General features: G+C 45.8%; 1 protein-coding gene across 7 annotated transcripts in view; it reads left to right on the top strand.

Moving 5' to 3' along the window:
- DPP6 (dipeptidyl peptidase like 6) overlaps positions 1–26,356 on the top strand; it is a 735,952-nt gene that overhangs the window by 615,400 nt on the left and 94,196 nt on the right. For all 7 annotated transcript variants that reach the window (XM_053261856.1, XM_053261858.1, XM_053261855.1 and 4 more), the window contains exon 8: positions 2,888–3,008. In XM_053261856.1, the coding sequence (XP_053117831.1) occupies positions 2,888–3,008 (121 nt within the window). The remainder of the gene's footprint in view (positions 1–2,887; positions 3,009–26,356) is intronic.

Here is a 26,356-nt window from a genome sequence, read left to right as displayed (position 1 = left end):
TCTTGAAGATCTGTGACAGCATATTCAGTCCATAGAGGTTTGAGTTGGGCATATTGACACTTCTTTTCAAGGCTTTTTTCTTTTCAAGTCTTTGTGAAATGCATAAAACAATGTTAAAGTTTTACTTGTTTCTTTTGCCTTAGGCAAACTCACCAGAGTTGCTGCTGAAATTAAATTAGGATCTCATCTTGTTTTGGGATCCATTCCAGTTTTCCCCTGGTTAACACACTCACACTGTAGTCGTACATAAAATCTAAGCAGAAATCTCATTTCTCACTGCTGCTTTTTCATAAGCATGATGTGGGGAACTGCAGCATAGCAGAGTGGCAGAGATTTAACTTTTTCCCTTGAATATCTTTAGATAGATAAAATCAAATCCTTCAATATCTATTGAAGATCATAAATAATATGCCTCTAACTCTCAGGGTGTTAGAGGCTGATGTGCCCCTTATGTACTTCCCTGAAAGCTTTCAGAATAAATTAAACAGAGAAGCATTTTAAGATGCAAATATGTCTTTTTTTTTTAATGGATGCAAATATTCTGCTGTGGAAAGATAAATCCATGAAATGGAATGCTACTGTTGCTATTAGGAAGTATAGCAGCACTTAGCTAAAAGTGAGGGTAGAAACTTGAGCCAGCTTGTGAATCCTGATCTGCTGGATGCTAATTCAATTCAGGGAGAAGTGTGAGTCTGCTAGGTGGCGGTGTTCATTGTTGGGCAGTGTTGCAGAGAAGGCAGGATTCTCAGCGGAGAGCTTCTCGCCATCACAGGGCAACCAGGACCTTTGCTGGGGGGAGGGGGTGGGCAAAGGGGGCAATTGCCCCAGGCTCCACACATGGAGGCCCCCACATCCAAAGTACGGTTCAGTATTTGAAATAATCAGGCGAATCCTCTTCATTCAAAGCAGTAAAGCAACTGTATTTACCCGAATACAAGATGACTTTGAATTTAAGACAAGCCCCTTAAAAAATAGAGATTAAATGCAGGAAGATTTTTGTTTACCGCAAAAGGAAGAGGATTCTGAATTTAAAATGGCCCCCTGGTTTCTAACATGAACGAACTGGGGAGGCGGTGGGAGCGGGGGTGGAACTAGTATTGAATTCAGGTAAATTCAGTAATCATTTAAAATATAACCCCAGGATCAAGGGTTATTTCAATATTTTGGGTTTTTGCTGTGTACTTTGTTGACTGGGCCATTGACTTCAATGGGCATGGGTGGTGCTGTTGTATGACCTGCACATTTCACCCACATATTAATGCCAATGTGCACAGCTTTCGGAAAGATAATGTGCATTTTTTTTCCAACTGAGCAAATAATAACATTGACACAGGATGCAGCGGCTAACTTGCAGTGTAGTGAGCTTCCCATGGGAGAGGGACACACGGACGTGCTTTCTGCCCCCACTGAGAGCCCATTCCATGCACACTAACGTGGACGTCATCATTGCTGCACTGCCGCCGCCATGATGGTGGCGGCAGTGCAGTGGCAATTATCCACCCTCTCGTATGCATTCAGCAGCCCCCCACCACTCCCTGCAAGGGCGGGCTCTTTGGACATAAGAACAGCCCTGCTGGATCAGGGCCAAGACCCGTCTAGTCCAACACCCTGTTTCACACAGTGGCCCATCAGATGCCTCTGAAAAGCCCGCAGGCAAGAGGTGAGGGCATGCCCTTTCTCCTGATATTGTTCCCCTGTAACTGGTATTTAGAGGCATCTTGCCTCTGAGGCTGGAGGTGGCCTATAGCCCTCAGATTAGCAGCCGCTGATAGACCTGTCCTCTGTGAATTTGTTTAAGCCCCTTTTAAAGCCATCCAGGCTGGTGACTGTCACCACATTGTGTGGCAGAGAGTTCCATAGGTTAATTATGCATTGTGTGGGAGGAAAAACCCTTCCTTTTGTTGGTCCTAAATTTCATGGCCTTCAGTTTAATGGGATGAGCCCTGGTTCTAGTGTTGTGAGAGAGTGAGAAAAATGTCTCTCTGTCTGCTCTACTCCATTCACAATGGGGTAGAAATTATGGAGCAGAGATTCCACTCCACTCTTGGCTGGGGGGGAGGTTCCATGTGCATATCCAGCTTCCATGCACCATGAGAATGCATGGAACAAGCACGACGTCTCCTTAGCTAAGCAGGGTCCACCGTGGTTGTATATGAATGGGAGACTAGAAGTGTGAGCACTGTAAGATATTCCCCTTAGGGGATGGAGCCACTCTGGGAAGAGTAGAAGGTTTCAGGTTCTCTCCCTGGCATCTCCAAGATAGGGCTGAGAGAGATTCCTGCCTGTAAACTTGGAGAAGTCGCTGCCAGTCTGTGAAGACAATACTGAGCTAGATAGACCAATGGTCGGACTCAGTATATGGCAGCTTCCTATGTCCCTATGTTCCTATGAGAGCTGTGCTGTATGTTAGCCAGTGAGAAGAAAGGAACAAGGGGGCCTCAACATTCTGCCCCGGGCCTCTCGGAGTCTTTAAAATGCCCTGAGTGCAGCAGTAGTGTTGGGAGAAAAATCCACTGGCAGAATTTCTTTTATTACATGCAACTCTTAAAGATACAAAGCCTCTCAAGGCTTGGCAACAGAAGAACATTCTGGATTGTGCTCACATCTGTGTGGTCATGTGGAGTGTTCTCTCTACTTTTTTTCATCTGTGTGCGGAATGAGTTTTGTTTGGGGCGGCAGTATCAAGGCAATGTGTGTGCATGTGCATTCAGAGTGGGGTCTTCCTGATTATCCTGAGTGGGATCTAAAATTAACTGACTAGACATCAAAAAACTTGTGAGCACGTGCACATGCCTTAGAGGGAACACTGGTCATGTGTCCACTAACTTCTTTGCTGCATATGTCACACATAAAATAAAGGGTTCTTTCTTACATTTTGTGTGTGCAGATATTTATCTTCGAGAACAACATCTACTACTGTGCCCATGTGGGGAAACAAGCCATCCGTGTGGTTGCCACCGGAAAAGACAAAGTTATTTTCAATGGACTCAGCGACTGGCTGTATGAAGGTAGGATGGAGAGACAGAAAGCCACTGAGATTTCTGAGACTTGCCAGAGTCCATTTTCTTCCTACCATTATCATAAAGCCCATTTCTTTGGCCCTCTTGCATAGGGCCAAGACAAGACTAGACCATGTCCATCAAAAATATCTGTCTTATGTTGTGTCCCAGTTTCACTAGCAGGGAAGGGATGTGGGGTGAATGATATTTTTGTATTCTAATGTTCTGACTCCACACTCCACTTATTCTTTATCAGAAAGCTTGTTTCACTGATTACAAAAATGTCCTCTCAGGCGGTATCCCATCAAAGGAAAACTGCTGATAGTAGAAATTATCATGGTGGTGAGCTTGGAGGGTAGAGGCTCAGAGAACAAGGCTGCTACTGTAATGCTGACACTGATTTTTATCCCATTGCTGGAATGCTCAGGATGTTCTTCGCCTGCCATTGACTTTCAAGCCAGCCCTTGACTAGAAATTGGCACAGGGAAGCCAGGTTCATTGACGTGGGTAACAACATGGCACGCTATCCAAAGCAGCATGAAAAGGCAGGTCCTGCTTTGATGTTGGACTGTCACTTGGACAGCCACTTGGAAAAGCCATCCCATTTTTAAAAAATGCTACTTAAGTGAAAGTTGGCAAGCAAGCCCCTTTCGCGCCTAGAAGTAGTTAATTAAAACTTGACCTCGCATCTTCAGACTGCCGTTCCGTTCTTCCGTTTGGAATATCAGTGACATGAAGGGTGAATTTGCACATCAGTCTTGCATTTGTGAAAAGGCCTTTGTAGATCAAACATTGCAGAAAGAGACTTCAGTCATATCCCCTCATGTCATCCACACACAATGGCCAACAGTTCACCCCCTTCTTCCTTTGACCAAATTTCAGGCTCAGTTTGTACATTCAGAAGCCTCAGGTGGTGGAGTATTAGAGCTGAGTCAAATGGTGTGTGTGGGGGGGCCTTTTCGGAGAAAACCTTCACGTCCTTTTCAGCAGTATTGGGGGAAGGGGTACACAAACAGGTGGGAAAGTCCTTACCCATTATATGTGCATGGGCGGGAGGGAGGAAAGGCACCCCCACATTGAGGCCAGGGATCCACAAATGTAGGCTTAGCTCACTGGCCAGTCATAATGAGTGAGCCATTCGCTCACTAGGCAGGCACCAATCCCATCTCCTCTCTCAGATCCCTTTCCAGCATGCTTCTCTTCTTAGGAGAGAAGCTGGGAGATGGTGATAGTATGGGACAGTGGGAGGCCTCTCCTACCGCTCAGGAAAGGTCCCTGGTGTGTTTTACCTTCTCAAAAATGGTCGTGGAAATGAGACCTCTGGGGAGGGGGATCTGTGCAGTGCTGGGTATCCTGCTTGCCAGAGAGCTGGGGACACTCGCCCACTGGCAAGTGGCTGTGTAGGTGCCTGGCTGCAGTTAACCAGTAAGGATATTCACATGTGTCGCCTGGGTTACGCTGCCCGTGTGAAGTGCCTGGAGCGAGGTTGCTCCCGGCGCTGCCCCCGCCCCGAGCCCCGCTTTGTAACCTGGTGTTTAGCTGAGGTTCAGTGAGTCTGTGGCTTGCTTAACCTCAGCCGGCCGTCGTCTGGGCGATCGCTGCAGGGTTAAACGGCTTCCCGCCTGGCCCACCCCGTTTTCCAGCAGTGAGCTGGGTGCAAGGAGTGGGCGTGCCAAGCGCAGCAGCTGCTCTAATGAGAGCGGGTGCTGCACCGTGGGAGGGGGGATCCCTCCCGCTCCCAGCATCTCCCTCCGCCACACCACTGCTCATGTGGGCACAGGGTACAGCGGAGGGGAGGGCGGCAGCTGCTCACCTGCTGGAGAAGCTAGATGAACTCCTGCCTCCCTCCCTGGAAGCCCGCCATGGGTCGTTTCCCACTGCATTGCCCAGATGGCTTCGTTTCTCTCACAGCACAGAATAATGTCTGTAGAGGTCTATAGGGCTTGCAACTCAAGATATGTACGTCTGTAGTACCCATAGTTGTTGGACAGAAAGAGACACCCCTGTGGCATCCCCGTGCAGAGCAGATAATCATGGATTGCCCTTCGTTCAGAATTCTACAGCTCCGTGAAAGGTAGCAGCCCTCCTCGCTAGCGTTGCTTCTGCTTGCTCTTTTGCTCTGAGCATCCCAGCGAATTTGCACTCTTGTCTTGTTACTTGTTTGCAGTGCTATCGCCTTAGCAAGTTGCTGGGGTTCTGTAGATAATGAGCATATGCTCAGCCATCCCTCCATCTGTGCAGGCGTTGCAGGCACCAGAGAATCAGGGGCGGTGCTGAGGCAGCGGGTGCAGAAGTGTCCTTCCTGTCCTCTTCAAGCTCATGTTGTTTCTGGAGCTTGCCTCATCAGCATCTGCTAGCTGACAAAGTACTCCTCGGTGTTGTTGTGGTGCATGGCTGGCTTTGTGTTTCACTCCCAAATGTAATGCACAAATTGCTTTGCAAAGTTCCCTTTTCAAAACAGAGCCTTGCTCCCTTTTTTGCAGGGACAGGTGGTAAAGATGTGCTTGCAAGATCTCAGCTTTCCTTTTCCGAGAAGGTTCTTTTGCATATGCATATTAGGCTTTACAGATTATGGTCCCAGCAGCAGCACCAATGTGACACAGTCTGCCGTTAACGCAGATGGCAAACCCCAGACTGAAGGGAGTTGATTTCCACTCCCTTTCTTGGAGCAGGAATACTTTTGTCACAGTAAGGAAAGTGCATTCGAGTATTCATCAGATTCCTGCCCCTCCTGTTTCTTTTGTAAATCCAGAAGCGGATTTACAGGGCTTTTCTGTTTAAAATGCAAAAGTTCATTGCAATTCAAGCTAAGCTGCTTCTTTTTTGCTTTCATAAATCTGCCACTGGGTAAACTTTTTTCAAGGTATTATGCTGAACTGTTGACTCCAGATGATGCAGTGGTGTGTGTGTGTGTGTGTGTGTGTGTGTGTATATATATATATATATATATATATATATATATATATATATATATATATTCCCCTCAAATCAATCAGCACTGATGTAGTAACATAATCTACTTAGTGAATTTATATCTGGAAGGTTGCAAGCTGGGACATAGATTGGAATAACATGAAAGGCTAGATTAAGCATGGGTTTGGAAGCTAAAATAAACATTTGCATGGCATTTTTGGAATCTGATCTGTTTTTCACAGTGGCAGTTTTTAGTGCAAAAATGAAGTAACATTGGCAGAGTGCAAAAGTCTGAAACCAACTCTGGAATCAATAGCAGATCTTTCTTTGTTTTGCATAAAACTTTAACATGCTTTAAAATTAGAAGCACAACCTACCTGATGTTATACTTTGCTCAGAAAATCGCATTCACAATACTAATCCTACCTTTACCTTCCATATCCCAATGGCCCTCCTTATTTGGGTGTTGGCAGCATATGTCCTTCATAGACATGCCAGTTATTTGGCATATGCGCATTTCAAACTGGCTTTCGCGAGGGCTATGGGATTGAGACTGCCTTGGTCGGCCCGATGACTGATCTCCAACTGGCTATCGACAGAGTGTGACTCTGCTGATTGTTTTGGATCTCTCTGTGGCTGTTGATACCATTGACCATGGTATCCTTCTGGACCGTCTGAGGGAGGAGGGATTAGATGGCACTGTTTTACAGTGGTTCTGCTCCTACCTCTCTGGTAGATTCCAGATGGTGTCGCTTGGAGACTGTTGTTCTGCTAAGCGAGAACTGAAGTGTAGAGTTCCACAAGGCTCCATACCATCTCCAGTGCTCTTTAATCCCTGCTAACTGGGTAAAGAGGCACCTTTTTAATGTGGTGGTTCTCTTTATTTAGCAGGAGGAGAGTAACTGGTCGTATCCACCCCCAGCACAGTACCTCCAGTGACTGTTGCTGGTGCCTATCTTATGTTTTGTTTTGTTTTTTAGAATGTTGAGCCCTTTGGGGACAGAGGTCAGTCTTATTTATTTATTTATTTGTTATTTCTCTATGTAAACCACTTTGGAAACTTTTGTTGAAAAGGGGTATATAAATGTTTGTTGTTAACATCTACATGAATCCTCAGGGAGAGATCATCAGGAGGTTCGGGGCAGAGTGTTATCAATATGCTGATGGCATCCAGATCTACTTCTCCATGTCAACTCCATCAGGAAATGGCATATCTCCCCTAAATGCCTGCCTGGAGGCAGTAATGGGCTGGGTGAGGGATAACAAACTGAAGCTGAATACAAATAAGACCGAGGTACTGATGGGGGGGGGCAGGACCCAGGAGATGGTTTAGATTTGCCTGTTCTGGATGAGGTTACACTCCCCTGAAAGATCAGGTATGTAGCTTGGGAGTGCTCCTGGACCCAAAGCTCTCCCTGGTTGCTCAGGACGTTGAAGCAGTGGCTAGGAATGCTTTTTATCAGCTTTGGCTGATACGTCAGCTATGTCCATTTCTAGAGGTGAATGACCTTAAAACAGTGGTACATATGCTGGTAATTTCCAGGCTTGACTACTGTAATGCAGTCTATGTGGGGCTGCCTTTGTACTTAGTCCAGAAACTACAACTGGTACAAAATGTGTCAGCCAGATTGGTCTCTGGGACAACACGAAGGGACCACATAACACTAATTTTAAAAGAACTGCGCTGGCTGCCAATACGTTTCCAGGTAAAATACAAAGTACTAGTTATTACCTATAAAGCCCTCAACAGCTTGGGGCCAGGCTATTTAAGAGAGTGCCTCTTTTGTCATGAACCCTGTTACAATCTTCAGGAAAGATTGTAACCAGCTCATTTGGTGGCGACCTAGGACTGGGCTTTCTCTGTGGCTGCCCCAAGGCTTTGAAATATGCTCCCTGCTGAAATGAGCTTCTCTGTTTGTTTTCAGGAAGACCCTCAAGACTCACCTTTTCTTGCAGGCTTTTAATTAGAATTAATTTTAATAATTTGTTTTAATAATTGTTTTATGTTATTGTTTTAATTGTGGTATGTATTTTAATCTGTGTTGACTTTTAAATATTTTAAATTTTGTACACTGCCTAGAGATGTGCATATCAGACAGTATAAAAGTATGGTGAATGAATGAATGAATGATATACCCAGCTTAAAGCCAATCTGCTCTCTTCTGGTTTGAAATCCACATCTGCTCCTTTTCACCATTTTTGTGTTTGCTGGAGGAGCTACTTCCAGTCAGCATGGGCAATACTGACCTAGATGGCCCAATCATCCAACTTGGTATAAGGCAGCAGCTTCATATGCTCCAAGGAACTGAATAGTGGTCTTTCTTCCGAAAACAGAGATATGAGAGAGAGAGAGAGAGAGAGAGAGAGAGAGAGAGAGAGAGAGAGAGAGAGAGAGAGAACATGGGACTGTTGAAACCAGTGGTTCCCAACCAGGGTTCCTCCACATGTTGCTGAACTAAAACTCTCATCATTCCCAGCTATGATTTATTGTGACGGGGGGTAATGGGAATGGTAGTTCAGCAACATCTGGAGAAACCCTGGTTGGGAACCACTGGTTTAGGCACTTGGTTCATGGAGGGGAATGAGCCAAAACACCCGAGGATGGATTTTTGTTTAGACAGTCTTTGAATGACCTGCTGCTTGGTAAAAAATAATGGAGCTAGGAAGAGACGAGAAATTACTTAGAACTGAGGGATGTAGCTCTGGAGGGCAACGATTTCAAGACAGCCGCAGCACCTCAAGGCTAGAGGCACCACAAAGAGCTGGCCAGCTTGTGTGACCTTGGGTGGAGGATATAGAGCCTGGAATGCTGGAACCATGCCCAATGACCAATTTCTCCATTGCATTTGAACAAAGCAAACAACCCAAGCCCTTGAGGCAGCATAAACACCTAAGTACCAGTCAGTTAAGCATCATGTAAAGAACCGGTATTTGTTCCCACAGTGTGCAATCAATTCTTTGTCCTCTTCTTGTCTTGAAAAAGAGCTTGGCTCCGAGTGTCACTACTCCGTCCTTGTTGCTCCTGGAGCCAGGGAAGGAACAAAGATGGAGCCAGGGAAGGAACAAAGATCACGGTGACAAGCAACGGCTTTCCCATCTGCGCTTAGTCTTTATTGTGTGGGCACCTCAGATTGTCATTATACGATAGTGTAACTTTGCAGTGACATCTGGTGGAGGAGGCCAGGACATCCCTGCGTTGATTAAAATACCTTAGAACTGTGCAGAAGTGCGGCTGCATAAGTTGGTTGCTATCCTTGAATACTTCCATGCTCTGTATGTTGCACCATGGCATGGGGGCAAGAACGCAGGATTACAGAATTGCCTTGTATTGTATAACTTAGGAGAGGAGAGCTGGTCTTGTGGTAGCAAGCATGACTTGTCCCCATAGCTAAGCAGGGTCTGCCTGGTTGCATCTGAATGGGAGATTTGATGTGTGAGCACTGCAAGATATACCCCTCAGGGGATGAAGCCGCTCTGGGAAGAGCAGAAGGTTTCAAGTTCCCTCTCTGGCTTCTCCAAGATAGGGCTGAGAGAGATTCCTGCCTGCAACCTTGGAGAAGCCTCTGCCAGTCTGTGAAGACAATACAGAGCTAGATAGACCAATGGTCTGACTCAGCATATGGCAGCTTCCTATGTTCCTAACTGCAAAATTGCTTCTGACCCAGGGGAAATGCATGATAGTCAATCTAACAAGGCAACCCTTTCTAATTACTGGGGTGACCAGCTGCAAAGAAGGATAGAGCTCCATAGGAACGTAAGGACATAGGAAGCTACCAAATAGTGTGTCAGACCAACATTGGTGTATCTAGCTCAGCATTGTCTTCACAGACTGGCAGCAGCTTCTCCAAGGTTGCAGGCAGGAATCTCTCTCAGCCCTGTCTTGGAAAAGCCAGGGAGGGAACTTGAAACCTTCTGCTCTTCCCAGAGCGGCTCCATCCCCTGCGGGGAATATCTTGCAGTGCTCACACATCAAGTCTCCCTTTCATATGCAACCAGGGCAGACCCTGCTTAGCTAAGGGGACAAGACATGCTTACTACCACAAGACCAGCTTCTCTAAATACAACAGTGTCTGAAAGAGTTGTGACAGCAGCCAATTTCCTTGCCCTGTGCATCATGACAATTCTTTGCCTTCCAAAATGTCCTTTTTCACACAGCTATTAAATGTTCAGAGACCTAATCCTCCTTTGCATTTGATCACCATGCTAATAATCTAACCAATTTTGTGCAAAGTATTAGTGTATATATTTAGAGCCTTCTGTCTTAGAGGCCCAGTCTGTCATGTCTGTCAAGTCAAATTGCTTTTGTTTCAAGCAGCGTCTTTTATATATTTTAGCAGTTCCTATAAAGGAAACAGACCAGATACATTTTTTTCCTGTCTATATTTAGTGTACTGTCATATGAAGTATTCATACAGGAGCCTTGGAAGATCTAAGTGTGCATTTTTTTAAAATTTGGGGACAGGAAAAGCTTCCTGTGATTTGTTTGTGTCTTTTGGGGTTTAACGTACATCCCACTGAAGTAAAGAGCAACGTTCCCTTTGATTCTTATAGTTCCAGACTGCACTCTGCATGCTAAACTTTGAGACATTAGGTAAAGTTCTCCAAGTGTGTGTGAATGCATGCACGCATGCACACACATGCACATGCACGCGCACACACACCAGAGAGCTCTGCATGCCTCTTTGAGGCCTGATCTTTACAGATGAGGTGATAATCACGGTCCTCAATTGTACCACTTCAGCTGTAGGTGGTATGGTAGTGGGGTTTACAAATTTCAATATTTATTTGTTTGTTTATTTAAGATCATTCAGTCATGTGGTCTTCCATCTATAAGGCTGGAGGTAGTCTATAGCCATCAAGCCATTGATAGACCTGTCCTCCATGAATTTGTTTAAGCCCCTTTTAAAGCCATCCAAGCTAGTGGCCATCACCACATCCCGTGGCAGAGAATTCCATAGCTTAATTATGTGTTGTATGGGAAAGTGCTTCCTTTTGTTGGTCCTAAATTTCATGAGATGATTCAGTTTCAGTTTCATGGGATGACTCCAGGTTCTAGTGTTGTGAGAGAGGGAGGAAATATTCTCTCTGTCCACTCTCTCTACTCCATGCATAATTTTATACACCTCTATCATGTCCCCCCGAAGTCACCTCTTTTCCAAAGTAAAGAGTCGCAGATGCTGCAGCCTTGCCTCATAAGGAAGGTGCTCCAGGCCCCGACCATCATGGTTTCCCTCTTCTGCACCTTTCCCCATGGTACAGGTAAAATGAAGTGCCTAAATATTTCATGGAGCCAATTCAATTGGCTACCAATAAGTATCCCCAGACCTTATGGCCCATAGTAGTATTTTTGCTCATTTGCTCATGTTTATCTTCAAAGCCCCGCTGGTGTGCTTCCCAGACTGTGCCTAGTAAATACATTTGTAGTCACCTATATTGGGCAGCAGCGATAGAGGGAGGTGCTGAAAGGCATAATCTTATACTGTGTGGGAGGAGGCAGTGGTAAGCCATGCCTGTATTCTACCATGAAATTTACATGGAATGTGATCGCTAGGAGTCAACACCAACTCGACAACACAATCTTTCCTTTTATTTCTTGTACAAGAAGCTCAAGGCAGCATAGATTCATCTTCTCCCTTCTCCCACTGCTTTATCTGCACATGAACCCTGTAAGGTAGGTCAGGCTGAGACAGGCTCACCCAGTGAGTTTCCTATCTGAGCAGAGATTTGTACACTAACCCAGGGTTACTCCAACCTGGATGTGAAAAAGGCCAATTCCATGCTAGTGATCATTAGGAAGGGGATTGAAAATAAAACTGCTAATATTATAATGCCCTTATACAAAACTATGGTGCGGCCACACCTGGAGTACTGTGTACTGTTCTGGTCACCACATCTAAAAAAGGACATTGTAGAACTGGAAAAGGTGCAGAAGAGGGCAACCAAGATGATCAGGGGCCTTTCTTATGAGGCAAGGCTACAACACCTGGGGCTATTTAGTTTAGAAAAAAGACGACTGCGAGGAGACATGATAGAGGTCTTTAAAATCATGCATGGAGTGGAGAAAGTGGATGGAGAAAAATTCTTCTCCCACTCACATAACACTAGAACCAGGGGTCATCCTATGAAATTGATTGCCGGGAAATTTAGGACCAGCAAATGGAAGTATTTTTTCACACAACACATAATCAACTTGTGGAATTCTCTGCCATGAGATGTGGTGACAGCCAACAACCTGGATGGCTTTAAGAGGGGTTTAGATAATCTCATGGAGGAGAGGTCTATCATCGGCTACTAGTTGGAGGGCTATAGGCCACCTCCAGCCTCAAAAGCAGGATGCCTCTGAGTACCAGCTGCAGTGGAGTAACAGCAGGAGAGAGGGCATGCCCTCAACTCCTGCTGTAGGCTTCCAGCGGCATCTGGTGGGCCACTGTGTGAAACAGGATGTTGGACTAGATGGGCCTTTGGCCCGATCCAGCAGGTCTGTTCTTATGTTCTGCTACACCACTCTGTTGGGCAAAATCCAGATCAGTCAAGTCCCACTGATATCATTGGGTCTTCAGTGCACAGTTAAGACATTTTGTTGTTTCCTACTTGTGAAGTTGGCACTGCCAGTCTGCATCTGCATAGGATTCAGCCGTGCATCTCCTGCAGCTGTTCCTTTCATAAGTGAGGACTGTGATGTGAGGTCAAGAGGAACAAACAGATGTTTTCCCATTATTCCTCATAGTGATAAGTTTGTGTAATTGCTTGGAGAATTTTTAAGTAATATTTCAGTTACAATCTGTCCCTGCTGGGCTTTAAGTACCATTCAAGCTGCACCAAAACGGTGGCCGTTGAACAATCCTCCTCATTAGGTTTATAGCTGCTTAAGATGCATTTCCTGAAAAGCCAGAACAAGCTGCCCTGAACGTTCAATGGGCCTCCACAGGGTATTTGAAGTGACTGGCGTGTTTGCTCATTTAAAAGTGCTAGCAAACCGTCTATGATGGTTACCCAAAATGAAAACAGGAGGTTCAGGGCACATTTCCAGGTACCTTTGCAAAACATTAATGTTGTTTTTATGCAAAACAAACTAGGGGAAGTTAACTGGCTACATTGCTGAAATGGGAGGTGTATGGATTGCATGCCCTTTGAACTGCGAATTCTTCTTCCTAATCCCAGTAAAGTAGCTGATTTGGGGCAGGTAGTCAGTGCTTCTGGTGGGCACCAGCCCCTTTTCAAAACCTGCCGTCTCAAGCTTTGAAAATGCATGGGGCCCAGCAAGAGGAAAAGTTGCCAGCAGTCTCCTCTTCCCTCTTCATGCTTCTTGCTTGAATGTGGGGAGAGGCTCTGCTTCTAAAGTCTCCTTGCACAATCTCCTCCTAGAAAGGAGAGATGGCTTTGTGGCTGCAAGCAGGAATTGTCCCCCTTCCTAAGCAGGGTCCACTGTGGTTTGCACTTGAATGGGAGACTATATGTGTGAGCACTGCAAGATATTCTTTAATCATTATCGTTATTTTAATTAATTGTTATTGGTATTGTTGTTCACCGCCCAGAGTCTTTGGAAAAGGCAGTATATAAGAAAATTTAAACAAACAAACAAACAAAATATTCCCCTTAGGGGATGGGACCACTCTGGGAAGATCACCTGGATGCTTGCATGCAGAAGGTTCCAAGTTCCCTCCCTGGCATCTCAATATGACTAGACAGACGGACTTGGCATAAGGCAGCTTCTCCTATGCTCCTAGGTCAGATCGGTCCAAAGAGCTGCTCCAGTGGTGACCCTGCTGGTGCCCCAGTAATCTGCTGCCTGAAGTGACTGCCTCACCTTGCCTCATGAAAGGTCCATCCCTGATTTCACTGCATTTGTTTCATGGTTTCTTGCTGCTCAGTGGGGCTCAGGCTGGAACATGACATAAATTTGCTAAATCAATAGATGAACTCCACCTCCGCATGTCTACATCCTCCATACGAATCCATTTGATAGAGCTGCCCCATCTTAATTCACAATCCCTAGTGCAATCAGAATCCCTGCTTGGCCCAAGGTATACATTAGCAAAAGTGGGAAGAAATCCACCCGTTGATTGCCTTGAGTCTGGCAGGGTAGGCTCTGCAGGGTGTTTCTGGCAGGGTGGTTGTAAGGCAATGAGGAGTAACTAATCTGCAGTAAGTGATTTTGCCTTTGCACCATTGGATACAATCCTGGAATTCTTTATTCCCAGTGGAGCTACTTTGGAGTAGATGGCTTAGGCAGGACTGAAGCCAAAGCTCAAGACGTTTCCTGGCAAATGTTTGAGGTTGCCCTGGATTCTCATTTCCTGCTTTTTGCAGAGCAAATTTTCTTCTGGAGTGGTGGTGACAGCCCTAATCTCCCAGTCACCATGGTTTTATATTCAGTATTCCAAAGCCCACATTGTTCTTCGAGAGGAGATTTTTGAATGCTACATGCCACCTTGTGGTAAGACTTTAGCTTTTCCTCTCCTTGGCATCCCTTCACAATAACCTCAGTGGTTTTTATATTTAGATGCCTGTAATACAGCCGAGGAAAGCATATAATGAGCAAAGCAGATCAGAAACCTAATCTTAATGTTTTCTGAATGCAATAGGCTGCCCTAATGCCAGATTGAGGTTTTAAAGGAAAGCCTCCAGTCCCTTTCTTCTGAGAGCCTAGGACTTACTTACTAAAAGGCCATTTGAGACAAATCTCTCTCCAGGGTTTTATGTGTTTTGTAACACACTGATATGACTAGTGGGCTCTGTACCTCTCCCCCGCCCCCACCACTCCAAGTCATTGTAGAATTTTACATGAATTCTACTGAAGGCATCCCGGATAATCGTTTGGGGGAGGTTTGGTTGGATTTTAGCTTCCCTGCCCACCTTGGTATTGGTCATGAGAACGATCTCTGTGTCTTCAGCGCATGAGCTGCACGCACACATGATCCACGCCGCAGGGAGCAGCACGGATCAACAGAGGCCGGAACATTATCCTGGCCTCCAGATATCCCACAAGGCACTGCGTGATGTGTGTGGTATTCCCCTGTCAGATGGGTGCTCTAGGCACCCATCTCTCTGTCTCCTCGGGTTGCATGCTCAGAAGTGGGGTTAGTCTGGGCAGGAACGCCGGGATCCTCATGGATCCCGTCACTCCACACAAGCAGCTCGTGAGAATAGCCTTATTGTATGGTACAATTCTCATCACCACTTGGAAGGAAGGTTGATAGAGACAGACAAGTACCCCAGGGTGAATTCTCCCATCAGCTTGCTCCCCCAGTAAAGGGAAGTTTACTTCCCATCCGGTGTCTGTGGCACCCTTGCTTGGGAAACGTGGTGGGGCCTCGCTCTTGTTATGTCTAGACCAGCACGCAAAGGCTTTTCTGTTCTACCGCGCTTCCGAATATTTACATACTGCTTTTCAACACAAAGCAGTTGACATAGAAAAATAAATAAATAATAAATAAGATGGCTCCCTGCCCCAAAAGGTCTCACAATCTAAAAAGAAACACAAGGGAGACCCCCAGCAACCGCCACTCGGGGGAGGCTGTGAGCGGGTTGGACAGGGACGGTTGGTTCTCCCCGTGCTAAATTTAAGAGAATCGCCACTTTAAGAAGTGCTTCTCCGTTCACTTGGCAGGGGTCTGCTAACAGTCTGTCCTGACAATCTTACAGGCTTTCTTGGATTCGAAGTCCTGGTTTCCTATGTAAACGGTTTCTTTTTTAAAGGTTGGGGGTTAAAAAACATTTCACATTATTACTGACCATTGGAGCAGAAGGGCTGGCTTTCTGACTGCAGGTCCAGTCAAAATGCATTCTGGGAGGGAGTCGGGAGGGAACCTCCCGCAGCAACTGTCGACATTCCCCTATGGAGCCCCACATGATGCTTCCTGAAAACCAGGTGAGCCTTTCCTGGAAGCTTCCTTGTAGGTGTAAGACCTCACAAATCGTCATGACACGATATACATTAAGAGAGAGAGGAGCTTCCCATTCCCTACCAAAGTGAGTGGTGGTCTTTTTGATCACACCAGTCTGATTGGCCACCATCGCTAGGATGGATCTTGGCTAGGTTGTTAACAAGAGACCGCCAGCCTTATGTCAAAAAAATTGCCTTGGAGTAAATGTGTCAGAGAAACCACATGTGTGTGCATGCGTAATGTGTACAACCCTGCTTGTGTTGTGTTGTTGCTCCAGGGCAAAACTGTAAAAGATGATTGCTTTTCATCTCAGGCAGCAGCAACCTCCGGCATATTTGCTAATCCATATACCTAACCTAGGTGAATGGGGTATAAGGGCCCCCCTTACTCTGCTCTCTTCTCCTCCAAACATCTGCTCTTTTGAGAGCGAAACTCAGCCTCTTCCAGTCCATCTGGGGGAGAGCTGGTCTTGTGGTAACAAGCAGGAACGGCTCCCCTTTGCTAAGCAGGGTCTGCCCTGGTTTGCATTTGGATAGGTGACCTCCTGTGAGCCCCATCGGTTGAAAGATATTCCCCTTACAGGACGGGGCCATAGCTCAGTGGTGGAGCACCTCCTTCCATGCCGAAGGTCCCAGGTTCAATCCCTGGCAGCATCCCCAGGAAGGAAAGACTCCTGCCTGATCTGGTGGGCCACTGTGTGAAACAGGATGCAGGACTAGATGGGCCTTGGGCCTGATCCAGCAGGGCTGTTCTTCTGTTCTTAAACCTTGGACAGCCACTGCCAGTCAGTGTAGACCATAGGACCATGCAGTTGTATCTGCTTGATAGGAATATGCACCCCTGAAGGACTGCACCCCCCAAAATCTGGCCCAGTGGCTGCTTCTGGGGGGCAGGGTTTACCTTGGCCCCCTCCCCTTGATTTTGAGGGTGCCATGCTTAAAAACTCAGTCTGCAGCTGGCTTGAAGAGACTTACTCTCCAAGCCAGCTTCCAGTAAGGATTATGGGTAAAATATCAGGTCAATCCTGGCCTGACACCATTAGTGTTGGGGAGACTGTATCGGCCTCCCCACTTTAGATATTTATTTGCACATCATTATCAGACCGACATTGGTCCAATATTTCTGGTGGTGCACAAGCCTAGTAGGCAATATTGAGCTAGATGGACCAATGGTCTGACTCGGTATAAGGCAGCTTCCTATGTTTCTATGTTCATTTCAACAATCCTGTGACACTGCCAAAGGAAGGATGTTAACCCACTAGCCCCTTTTTCCTTCTTTTTTCAAGAAGAGAAAAGTCCCCTTCCTTTGTTAGCTGGGAGGGGAGAAACCTCCCCTAATGGGGTGTTTTTATTGCAAAGCCGAGAAAACTTGCCTTCTCCCCAGCCATTCAGCATGTTCTCCCTTTTGCTTGGGATCAGTTCCTGTGATGCCCAAATTACTGCCATGCTCATCAACCCTGAGCTCTCCTACTGTATATCTGCACACATGAGAGCAAAGGCGTTCAGACCTCATGGGGAGGGCCCTTGATCTTCACACAGGAATGGTGGTGTGCTTTCCCAGCACTGCGGCCTGAACAAAGGTAACAGCCAGAAGAAAGGAGAGTGGAACTGGATAAACACAACTCCTTTGCCCCTAAGGGGCTGTCACAGAATTCACATAGGGTGTATACAGATGTATGTATCTCAGCAACAAGGATTACTGTAGGTTGCTTTCCCTTGGGGTATTTGCACCTGCCTTTGTTGTGTAAGGGACAGACATGCCAGGGATGCAAGTGCTGATTCAGTCAGCAGATTTGTGACTCGTCCAGGCAGGCTGTCAGCCTTTTAACACAGTTGTGTTCATTTGTTCCCTTTTAAAAAACACAACACAGAATCCATTCTTTAAAACATTAAATAAGTGCTCCAGGGAGAAGCTGTTTTGTGATGTCATTGGTTGCCACAAGATAGCACACTAAATTATAGACCATGGATCTCTGTTGCTGTTAAGCTGAGAGGAGAACACAGACAATGTCGCCTGTGATTTCAACAGTGCAGGGCAATAAATGATAAGCAGCAAGGCATCGGGGCCATTCACATGACCTACTGGGCAGGCCGGCCGGCCGGCAGGGGGAAGGCTTCGCAAAACTTGCCTTCCCCCCAGACGAGCATTCTGAGCTTGGTGGGAGCATGCTCTGTACTCCCACATGACCCCCACCGCTCCATGCTATGGGGAGCAGGGCCAATCGCTATGAGGCCGGCCTCCCGGCCTCTGGGTATCCCACAATGCATCAGGGGATTCTCCCAGAGCATCTGTGCTCTAGGCACCCGTCTCTGTGTCAAAGCAAGCTACAAGTAGCCCACGCTGACACACAATCCCAGAAGCCGGGTTAAGGATGCATTTGAGCCCTTATGCTCAGCTAAGAGCCAGGCTTCGGTGCTGGGTTTGGCATCGCAGCACCGCTGGGATCTGTGCACATCCCGGTAGTTCTCATGGGCAGCCAAACCTGGGCTTGGCTGCTTGTGAGAACAGCCTCATCATAACTTCTAAACTTTCAGCTTGTATCTCTCATTCAGCAATCCATAGTGCCACCTTGTGGTAAAAAAATAATTCCAAATTGTGCTGCAGCATTGCTGTGCTCTATAATTGCATCAATTATTTGCACAGATTCCAGCTGAGAATAATTTTCTGTGAAGAAGGTAGAGCAACGCAGAAGGCAAATAGCATGGCTCTAATTAGAAACAATTGTTGCTGCAAGCTAGGATCCAGGGTTAGTTCCTAATGGTGTTAGGGAATAGCCTTTCTTCTTTAGCAAATTAGGTTTAATTCCAAACTGTTTCTTATCTTGAATGAAACAGTTCGGCAGAGAGAAATCAGGTGAGCAGAATGAATAAAATATTTTTGTTGAACAAATAGTTCCTTGTTAGTCCTTTGTGAATGTAAAGCTCTATCTTCTAGTGGTATTTTTGCCATTGGTTTAAGGTTTCTCCATTTTTAAATAATATTTTCATTGCCAAGATTGTCTGAGAATGCTTTGGATTAGGGCAATTCCCATTTCCAGAATTATGGGATTTTTAGAATTACCGCTCTACAACCATCAGACTAAGGTTGGCCACTTGGTGATTAGACCTGCCAGCCATTCTTGGACTACAACTCATAGTTCCTGGCTGTTTGCCATTATGGCTGAGGATGATGGGAGCTGTAGTCCCCAAAACAGCTATAATGCTTCAAGCTGGCCAACCCTGCATCAGACATCTTAAGTGTGTGTGTGTGTGTGTGTGTGTAAGAGAGAAAAGGGGAGAACATTAAAATATAATTATGAAATAACAAGACTCTGGCAGCAAAAGGCAGCTTGCTTGAGCCTCTGTAAGAATATAGCCCATGAAATTAATCAGATGTCTAGATGAATGCATACTTACCTCGAGCAAAGTTAAAGTGAAAAGGCTTTTGCTGATGCAAGAGATGATCATGGTAGTGGCTAAGAAGAGGAACGACCACTTCTTTCCAGAGCAATCATGCCAATGCTTGTACTTGTTTAATGGCATACAAGCTTTCCTATGGGGGGGGGAATCAGGATGTGGAGCAAAAGCAATGACATTCTGGGATGGGGACGGGGTGGGCTGTGCTCCTGAGAATACCGGCACTGGTGCACACGCACAAAATGGTGCACACGCACAAAATCTATTTCTTCTCCATGTGAGCTGCCATTCAGAACAGTTGGAATACTAGATCTAGCCATTATAGGGGCTCAAGATTGTCTGTAATAAATATATCATGCACTACATCAAATCTGAGTGGCAGTTCATGCTGGAAGAAAATTGCAGTGGGACTGGAAACTGTGTAGGTTGAGGGGAAACATGCTTATTTTCTTTCTCTATTGATCCTGTCCAATAGCAGGCAGGGAAAGCGGCGGGGGGAGGGGGGAGTCTGATAATGCTGTCTTACTGCAGAAAGGTTAATGAAAGCCTCATGTCAAATAATATTAGAAAGAGAGACATGAAGGTTGAGTACTAGCAGTGTAAATCCAATTCCAAGCTGATATTCTAAATGCATTAATTCCCCAGAATAATTCATAGTGAGAGACCATGTATAGCCATGACTGTTGTGGCCAACACTGAAGGCGGAGACTGTAATATCCGCATGTGATGTTCAACGCTCGTACAATCGGTGTACAACACGCACAGGTACAGATCCATAAGCAGGGGCAGTTATTCACATGTTATGTTGAATGCAGGTTCAACAGTACCCTTCCGATCTGTATCCTGTGTTTCAGGGGGCCTGTGCTCAGGTTCACTTTTTAAATGAATGCAATTACAGTCATTCACCAAAAAAACCCCAACCCTGTATGTATGCACAGACGTCTCAACACATGTATAACATAATGAGGCTGTTCATATGTGCAGCCTAACCCAGGCTAGCGATGCCCAGCCTGGGTTAGGTTGTGCATGAGAACCACCAGGATCAGGCCCGGTTGGCCATCACCACCTAGTCCCTCTTTGGATCCCAGCTGTCTGTTACCCAAGGTTAAGGGAACAGGTGCTCCTTTAACCTGGGCTACTCGATTGTGTGTCTGCTGGGGCTATGTTTAGCCCCAGCAGACACAGAAACAGGCACCAAGGGTGCCCATCTCCTGGGGGAATTCCCCAATGCATTGCATTTGTTGCATGGTGCATTGTGGATTCCTGGAGGCCAGGATGCATCATCCTGGCCTCCAGAGCTGTGCTCTGCAGGCACGCAGCCCTGCTTATCTGGGAGTGCTGTCTGTGCTCCTAGCAGCTGGACTCGGTTGTCTGAGGGGAAGAGGGAGTATAGCCTTTTCCCCACCCCACCACTCACCCCCACCATCCCACCTGCCTGGTCATGTGAACAACCTCAGTGTATGAAAGCAGGCTGACCTTTGATCTGAATCTGAGGGAAATCTGAGTTCGTATCCTGATCACTCGGTCTTGCACTCCTTGCACGACTTATTCTATAAAACAGAATGCTCTGAATGCTCACTGTGAGTATGAACAATAATATTTAGCATTTATATAGAGGTTTCTGAATGTCCAAAGTATTTTACATACATGGGGCAGCATGCAAACTACATTAGTCATAATGAAGTTCTGTTGAGATTATTGGGACTTCAGTTAGTCATGACTTACTTGTCTCATTGATTTCAAAGGCTGGAAATGTTGGTAGTTGTAGTCCAACAACATATGAGGACCCAGTTTGGGAATCCTTCTTCATTATCTTGTCAAAGTCTATTTGGGTCTTCATCATACTGAATTATTTGATGTCAACTAAGAACATGGCCACTTCACTGATCATCCCAGCCTCCAAATCATTCATGAACAAGTTAATAGCACTGGTCCTCCCAATACAGATCCTTGGTGAATCCGCTGCTTAGTTCCTTCCATTGTGAGAACAGTCTGCTCATTCCTTTCTTCTGCTTCCTGTTGTTTAACAAATTAATAATCTGTAAGGGGAGCCATCCTCTTCTCCCAAGCTTACTGGGGAGCCTTTGATGAGGAGCTTTGTCAAAAGCTTTTGGGGAATATATAATATCGACTGGATTATCCCCACATGCTTGTTGACAATTTCAAATAACTCTGAAAGGTCAGTGAGTCAGGACTCCTCTTTAGAGAACTGATGCTGATTTTTTGTTAGCATTGCAAAAATACATAGTATCATGGATAAGACAACAGATTGTCATTCTGTATCTTCTCAAGCACAAGGAAAGCGTGGGCTGCAAATGTCAAGTTAACCTCTTCATGGACACGTGCTTTCCTTATCAGAAACTAGCATGATTTTCTGCTCCATCTGCCTCATGGCTCTCCCCTGCTTTGAGAAAGAACATTGTGTTTACTCCTCAGTGTTCAGCCTTTCTCTTTCCCTTCCCAACACTTTCTGTTGGGTCTCAACATCAAAGGCAAAGAAAGCCAGGTGCCAAGAGCAGCCTTGTGTCTCGTAAACAAGCTCACAATCCATGTGTCAATTATAAGCATGCACTGAAAGGCTATACATTAATCTTTTTTTCAATCCTTACAGTGGATGAATGGATGAAGGACACAGAGGGGATGGCTTGCTTTAAGTAACCTTGAGTATATGTTCTTAGGCATGGTAGAAGCCAGTAAAAGAGAAAAAGATACAGAGAGACCCATGTATCTTTGCAAGAATCTGAATCCATAAATCTGCATAGATTGCACACTCACCCATATGTATGGGCTCATGTGCCCACATATGCATGCAGATAATACAACCTTTGGTGCACATATGGATAAACATATGAGCAACCATATCACCTGTCCCAAACTTGCTTGCTTGCTCATTCATTCATTCATTTAGTTATTTATTATGTTTTTATCCCACTTTCATTCTAAGTTTCCCAAGCAGGTTCCAATATCAATAGCAAAGCAATAAATGCATTAAAACTTGCAGCAACATCTCTGGTGGGATGGGTGGCTGTCTGCCTGGCTGCAAATAGACACAGCTTTGGGAGGGGAGTAGCAAGATCAAAACTGGTCCCAGCTAGACCAATGGAAGGGATTCAGCTCTCTGACCCTTTCCTCTGCTGCAGCTAGATCCAGTTCTTAGAAGAGAGGAGCCAGGTGAATGGAGGGCCTCCAGCTGTCTGGCCTCTCCCTCTTCTGCAGCCTGTCAAGGGTGATATAGATAGATCATATATATAGCATACATCACATTAAGATTGTGTGTGCTTGTCTTTTTATCATTTATCTATATAAATAAAATGGGATGTTTGTCTGTTCCCTATACATTCCTACACCCTTTGAGCTATCGGGGCCAAACTTTGCAAAGTACTTCCGATGACCCTATGAGTAACATAGGGTACCCAGGAACCCCAACAACCACCCCTCTAAGTTTCTATAAACTATTATAAGCCCGAGCAATGCCAGGTACTTTAAGCTAGTTTGAAATAAATGCCAAATGTTAGGCAAGGTAATGAAGAATTTTTCAGAGCAGTCATCAGTTTGCCTTTCTACACAGGTGCCTTACCAGAAATGGGACAAGCAGCTATTCCCTATACACAAGCAGCCAAAGGTTGCTAGCTCCTAATGGAAGTCAGTCTGAGGGCTCTGGGGGTCCTGGTTGGACTCTGTGTTGGTGCTCAGGCCTGGGGCCTCCTCAGTCTGTGCCATTGGCCCCTTGCCCTCTGTGTTCAGATGGTGCTGGAAGCCAGGCTCATGGCAGCGTGTGACCCAATACTACACTGAGACACTGCAGAGGATTCTGGGATACTGCCCCTGGTTGCACAGGGAGCTGGGTATACTAGAAAAAAAATGAGAGCCCCATTTCATGGTCATATTATTATTATTTTTTTATTATTTACATTTTATATCCCGCTCTTCCTCCAAGGAGCCCAGAGCGGTGTACTACATACTTGAGGTTCTCCTCTCAACGACCCTGTGAAGTTAGGCTGAGGGAGAAGTGACTGGCCCAGAGTCACCCAGTAAGTATTTGGCTGGATGGGGATTTGAACTTGGGTCTCCCCGGTCCTAGTCCAGCACCCTAACCACTACACCATGCTGGCTGACTTGGGCACCTTGACTGCCTGTCTGCCTGTACCTATTGTGGGGTTGGCACGCCTGGCTTCCTGTACTAACAGTAGGGCTGTAAGAGCTTGTGTATCCCCTGAAGAGCCTGCCCACCAGTGCAAGGAACATGCTCAGCAACCATGGAAAGCAACAGAGTGTTAGGCTGCCAGCCAGAGAACTGACACATTAAGGCTTGTATTGATATAAATCATCTTCTCTGGGAGCTCTGTCCGTGGTCCTGAAAAAACCTTCCTTCAGCCGTCCTTGTTTTTCATCATAATCTGCTACTGAACTCTGCCTGTCCTCTTCTTCTGCCTCTAACCACTTGCCAGATCTGTGACCCACTGATCGGCCCCAAGGCTCCACCTTGCCAAGACAGGGCACACACATCTGGGCTTTCTGACACTCTTTCTGACTTGGCTGTCACCCTACAAACTATATATTAATTGATTTGATTATTTATTGAAAACAGTCCCTCAGATCGAGGGCTCTCTTGGAATGTAAATGGCTGCATAGATTTCACTGTCTCTCTGTCTTGGTGGCGCAATGAAACAGATGGGTTCTGAGCTGGTCTCAGGGCTGCGTTTTGGTGCTAGGTGACCAGGTCACTTAGTTATACCAAAACAATGGCATAACAAAGCAATGAAACAAAAGAGCAAGCACTTAATACCAAGGCCCTATTTTTCATTCAAGGGTGCTGATAAAATTTCCTGTTTTCAGGAAAGTTGATATATTCAACAGACACTTTTAAAAGCATGCTAAACTAGGCCAATGCCTTCAACATGGCTGATTAAGGCCATTTATCAACAGGGCACCACATCCTAAGACCATTGGTCCCTCTCCAGCAATCTAGCCTAGTCCTGTAGCTTAGATTAAACTGCTAAACTCCTCCACCCTCTCATTCCTGCAACTGAACTAGTATTCTGCCCTCTGCTGCCTTGTCTGCTCTCTGCACCTCTTAGTAAAGGCACTCCATAAAAAATAAAAGTTGTTATTGCTAGTTAATTGCTCTACTCCAGTGAATTGTTCTACTCCACCTGCACTTCAGCCAAGATTCAGAGGATGACTGTTCTGCTGCATTTTATTTTATTTATTTGTATATAAAGAATATTCATGAACCAGCTCTATCCCCCTCCCCCCCACCCGCCATACAATTGCTGGATGTTCATTTCACATCTAGAGTGCAGCCAGCCCTGAATGGGGTGTGCAGTGTGGTTCTGATCTTGCAGGCTGGATGTGTGCTGAGTGTGCTCCAGGAAACAATAGATGCAGAGACAATTTCCATTGCTCTTCAGGGAAGGAGATTTTTCACTCCTTGGCAGATTTTTCTAGACACTAAAATAAAGGAACATGAATCATAATGATGTTTCAGGCCTCAACTATCGTATTACATGTTTGGGTATTTCACTTAAAATAAATGTCACTGACACACTCAAGCAATTAAAGATGTAACGAAAGGGCTGGAGCCCTGTGGTTGTCTTTGGTAGAATACAAGAGTGGTTTACCATTGTCATCTCCCGCACAGTATGAGATGATGCCTTTCAGCATCTTCCTATATCACTGCTGCCAAATACAGGTGTTTCCCATTTAGTCTGGGGAACATACCAGCAGGGATTCAAACCAGCAACGTCTGGCTTGGTAGTCAAGGCATTTCCCCACTGTGCCATTAGGTGGCAGGAATGGTCTTTGCTTTCCTGAAATCCCTTTCTAGGGTTGGGAATATGACACCCCTCAGAATGTCAGAGTTTGGGGTGGTGGGACAGTGAGAGGGTTAGAGTGTTGGACTAGGACCAGGGAGTCCCAAGTTCAAATCCCCATGCAGCCATGAAATTCACTGGGTGACTTTGGGCCAGTCACTTATCTTTTCAGTCAAACCCACCTCATAGGGTTGTTGAAAGGTTAAACATAACCATGTACACCACTCTGGGCTCCTTGGAGGAAGAGTGGGATATAAATGAAGTCAATAATTAAAATAAAAAATAATTCTGAATTTGGACACAGACCAAAGTCAAGAGTACTGAGGGTTTTAAACTGGAGTTATGTGGACTAGAAGCAGCATTGCTGGTGGGGAAATGGAGGGGGATCTCACATTACGAGTCAGTGATCGGTGGTTTTGCTTCCACTGTGTCCTGCTTGTCACTAAGTAAAAACAGACCTGAGGACTATATGTCTCCAGTGTGCTCTCAGCCAAAGGGAACGAAATGTCATTGCAATGTCCCTGGATTCTTCATCCCTCGGGGAAGCGGGGAGCATTTAACAATATCTCGCTTCAGTCAGTATGCCATTTTCCCAGTTCTTCGGAAATTTCAAAAGCTAATTGCTGTTTATCATTACTAGAAAACTGTATCCTTTTGTAAGCCTGAGGTGCATTGTGATGGAATTCAGCCACTTCTTTTATCTGAGTTGAAATGGGTTTGTCTTTTCAGTGCCGAATGAATGAGTGGAAGTGAAAAGTACCTGATTCATCTCTGTGCTCCATCTGTTTGGCAAGTCTGTTTTATGGAAGCCTAGAAGTCTAAATACACTAGGCGGCTTCAAGGGAACTAGGTTGAGGGGCATGAGGAGCCCAATGAATAGCCAGCATGGAAAGCTGGGAAGCCAGAAGGTTCTTCTGCTGACAAGTGAGAAATTACATGGCTATAAAACTCAATAGGCAATTAGAAGGAGTGGCCACAACCCAGTTATGCACACTTAAGTCCCCCTGGGAGGGGCCACAGCTCAGTAACAGGCAGGGTGGTAGCTATAATTGAGCGGAAGGGTTCAAAGAACCCGGGCCCCCAGCTCGTGAGGGCCCTCCATCTCCACCAATCCCCATTTTCTTCATTTTCTTCATTATCTCTCTCACTCTGGGGGGCGCCAGAGAGATGGATGAACACAGGCCCCCTCTCCCCTAGCTACACCCCTGGTAACAGGAGCTTGGGTTTGCATGTAAAAGATCCCAGGTTCATTCCCTGGTTTTCCCAAGGATTTCAGGAAGCAGGCCTGGGAAACATAGGAACATAGGAAGCTGCCATCTACGGAGTCAGACCATTGGTCTATCTAGCTC

Source organism: Hemicordylus capensis, chromosome 6, assembly GCF_027244095.1.
Source record: "Hemicordylus capensis ecotype Gifberg chromosome 6, rHemCap1.1.pri, whole genome shotgun sequence".
NCBI lineage: Eukaryota > Metazoa > Chordata > Lepidosauria > Squamata > Cordylidae > Hemicordylus > Hemicordylus capensis.
The sequence above is the reverse complement of the archived record's forward strand: the minus strand, read 5'-3'. Positions and strand labels throughout refer to the sequence as shown.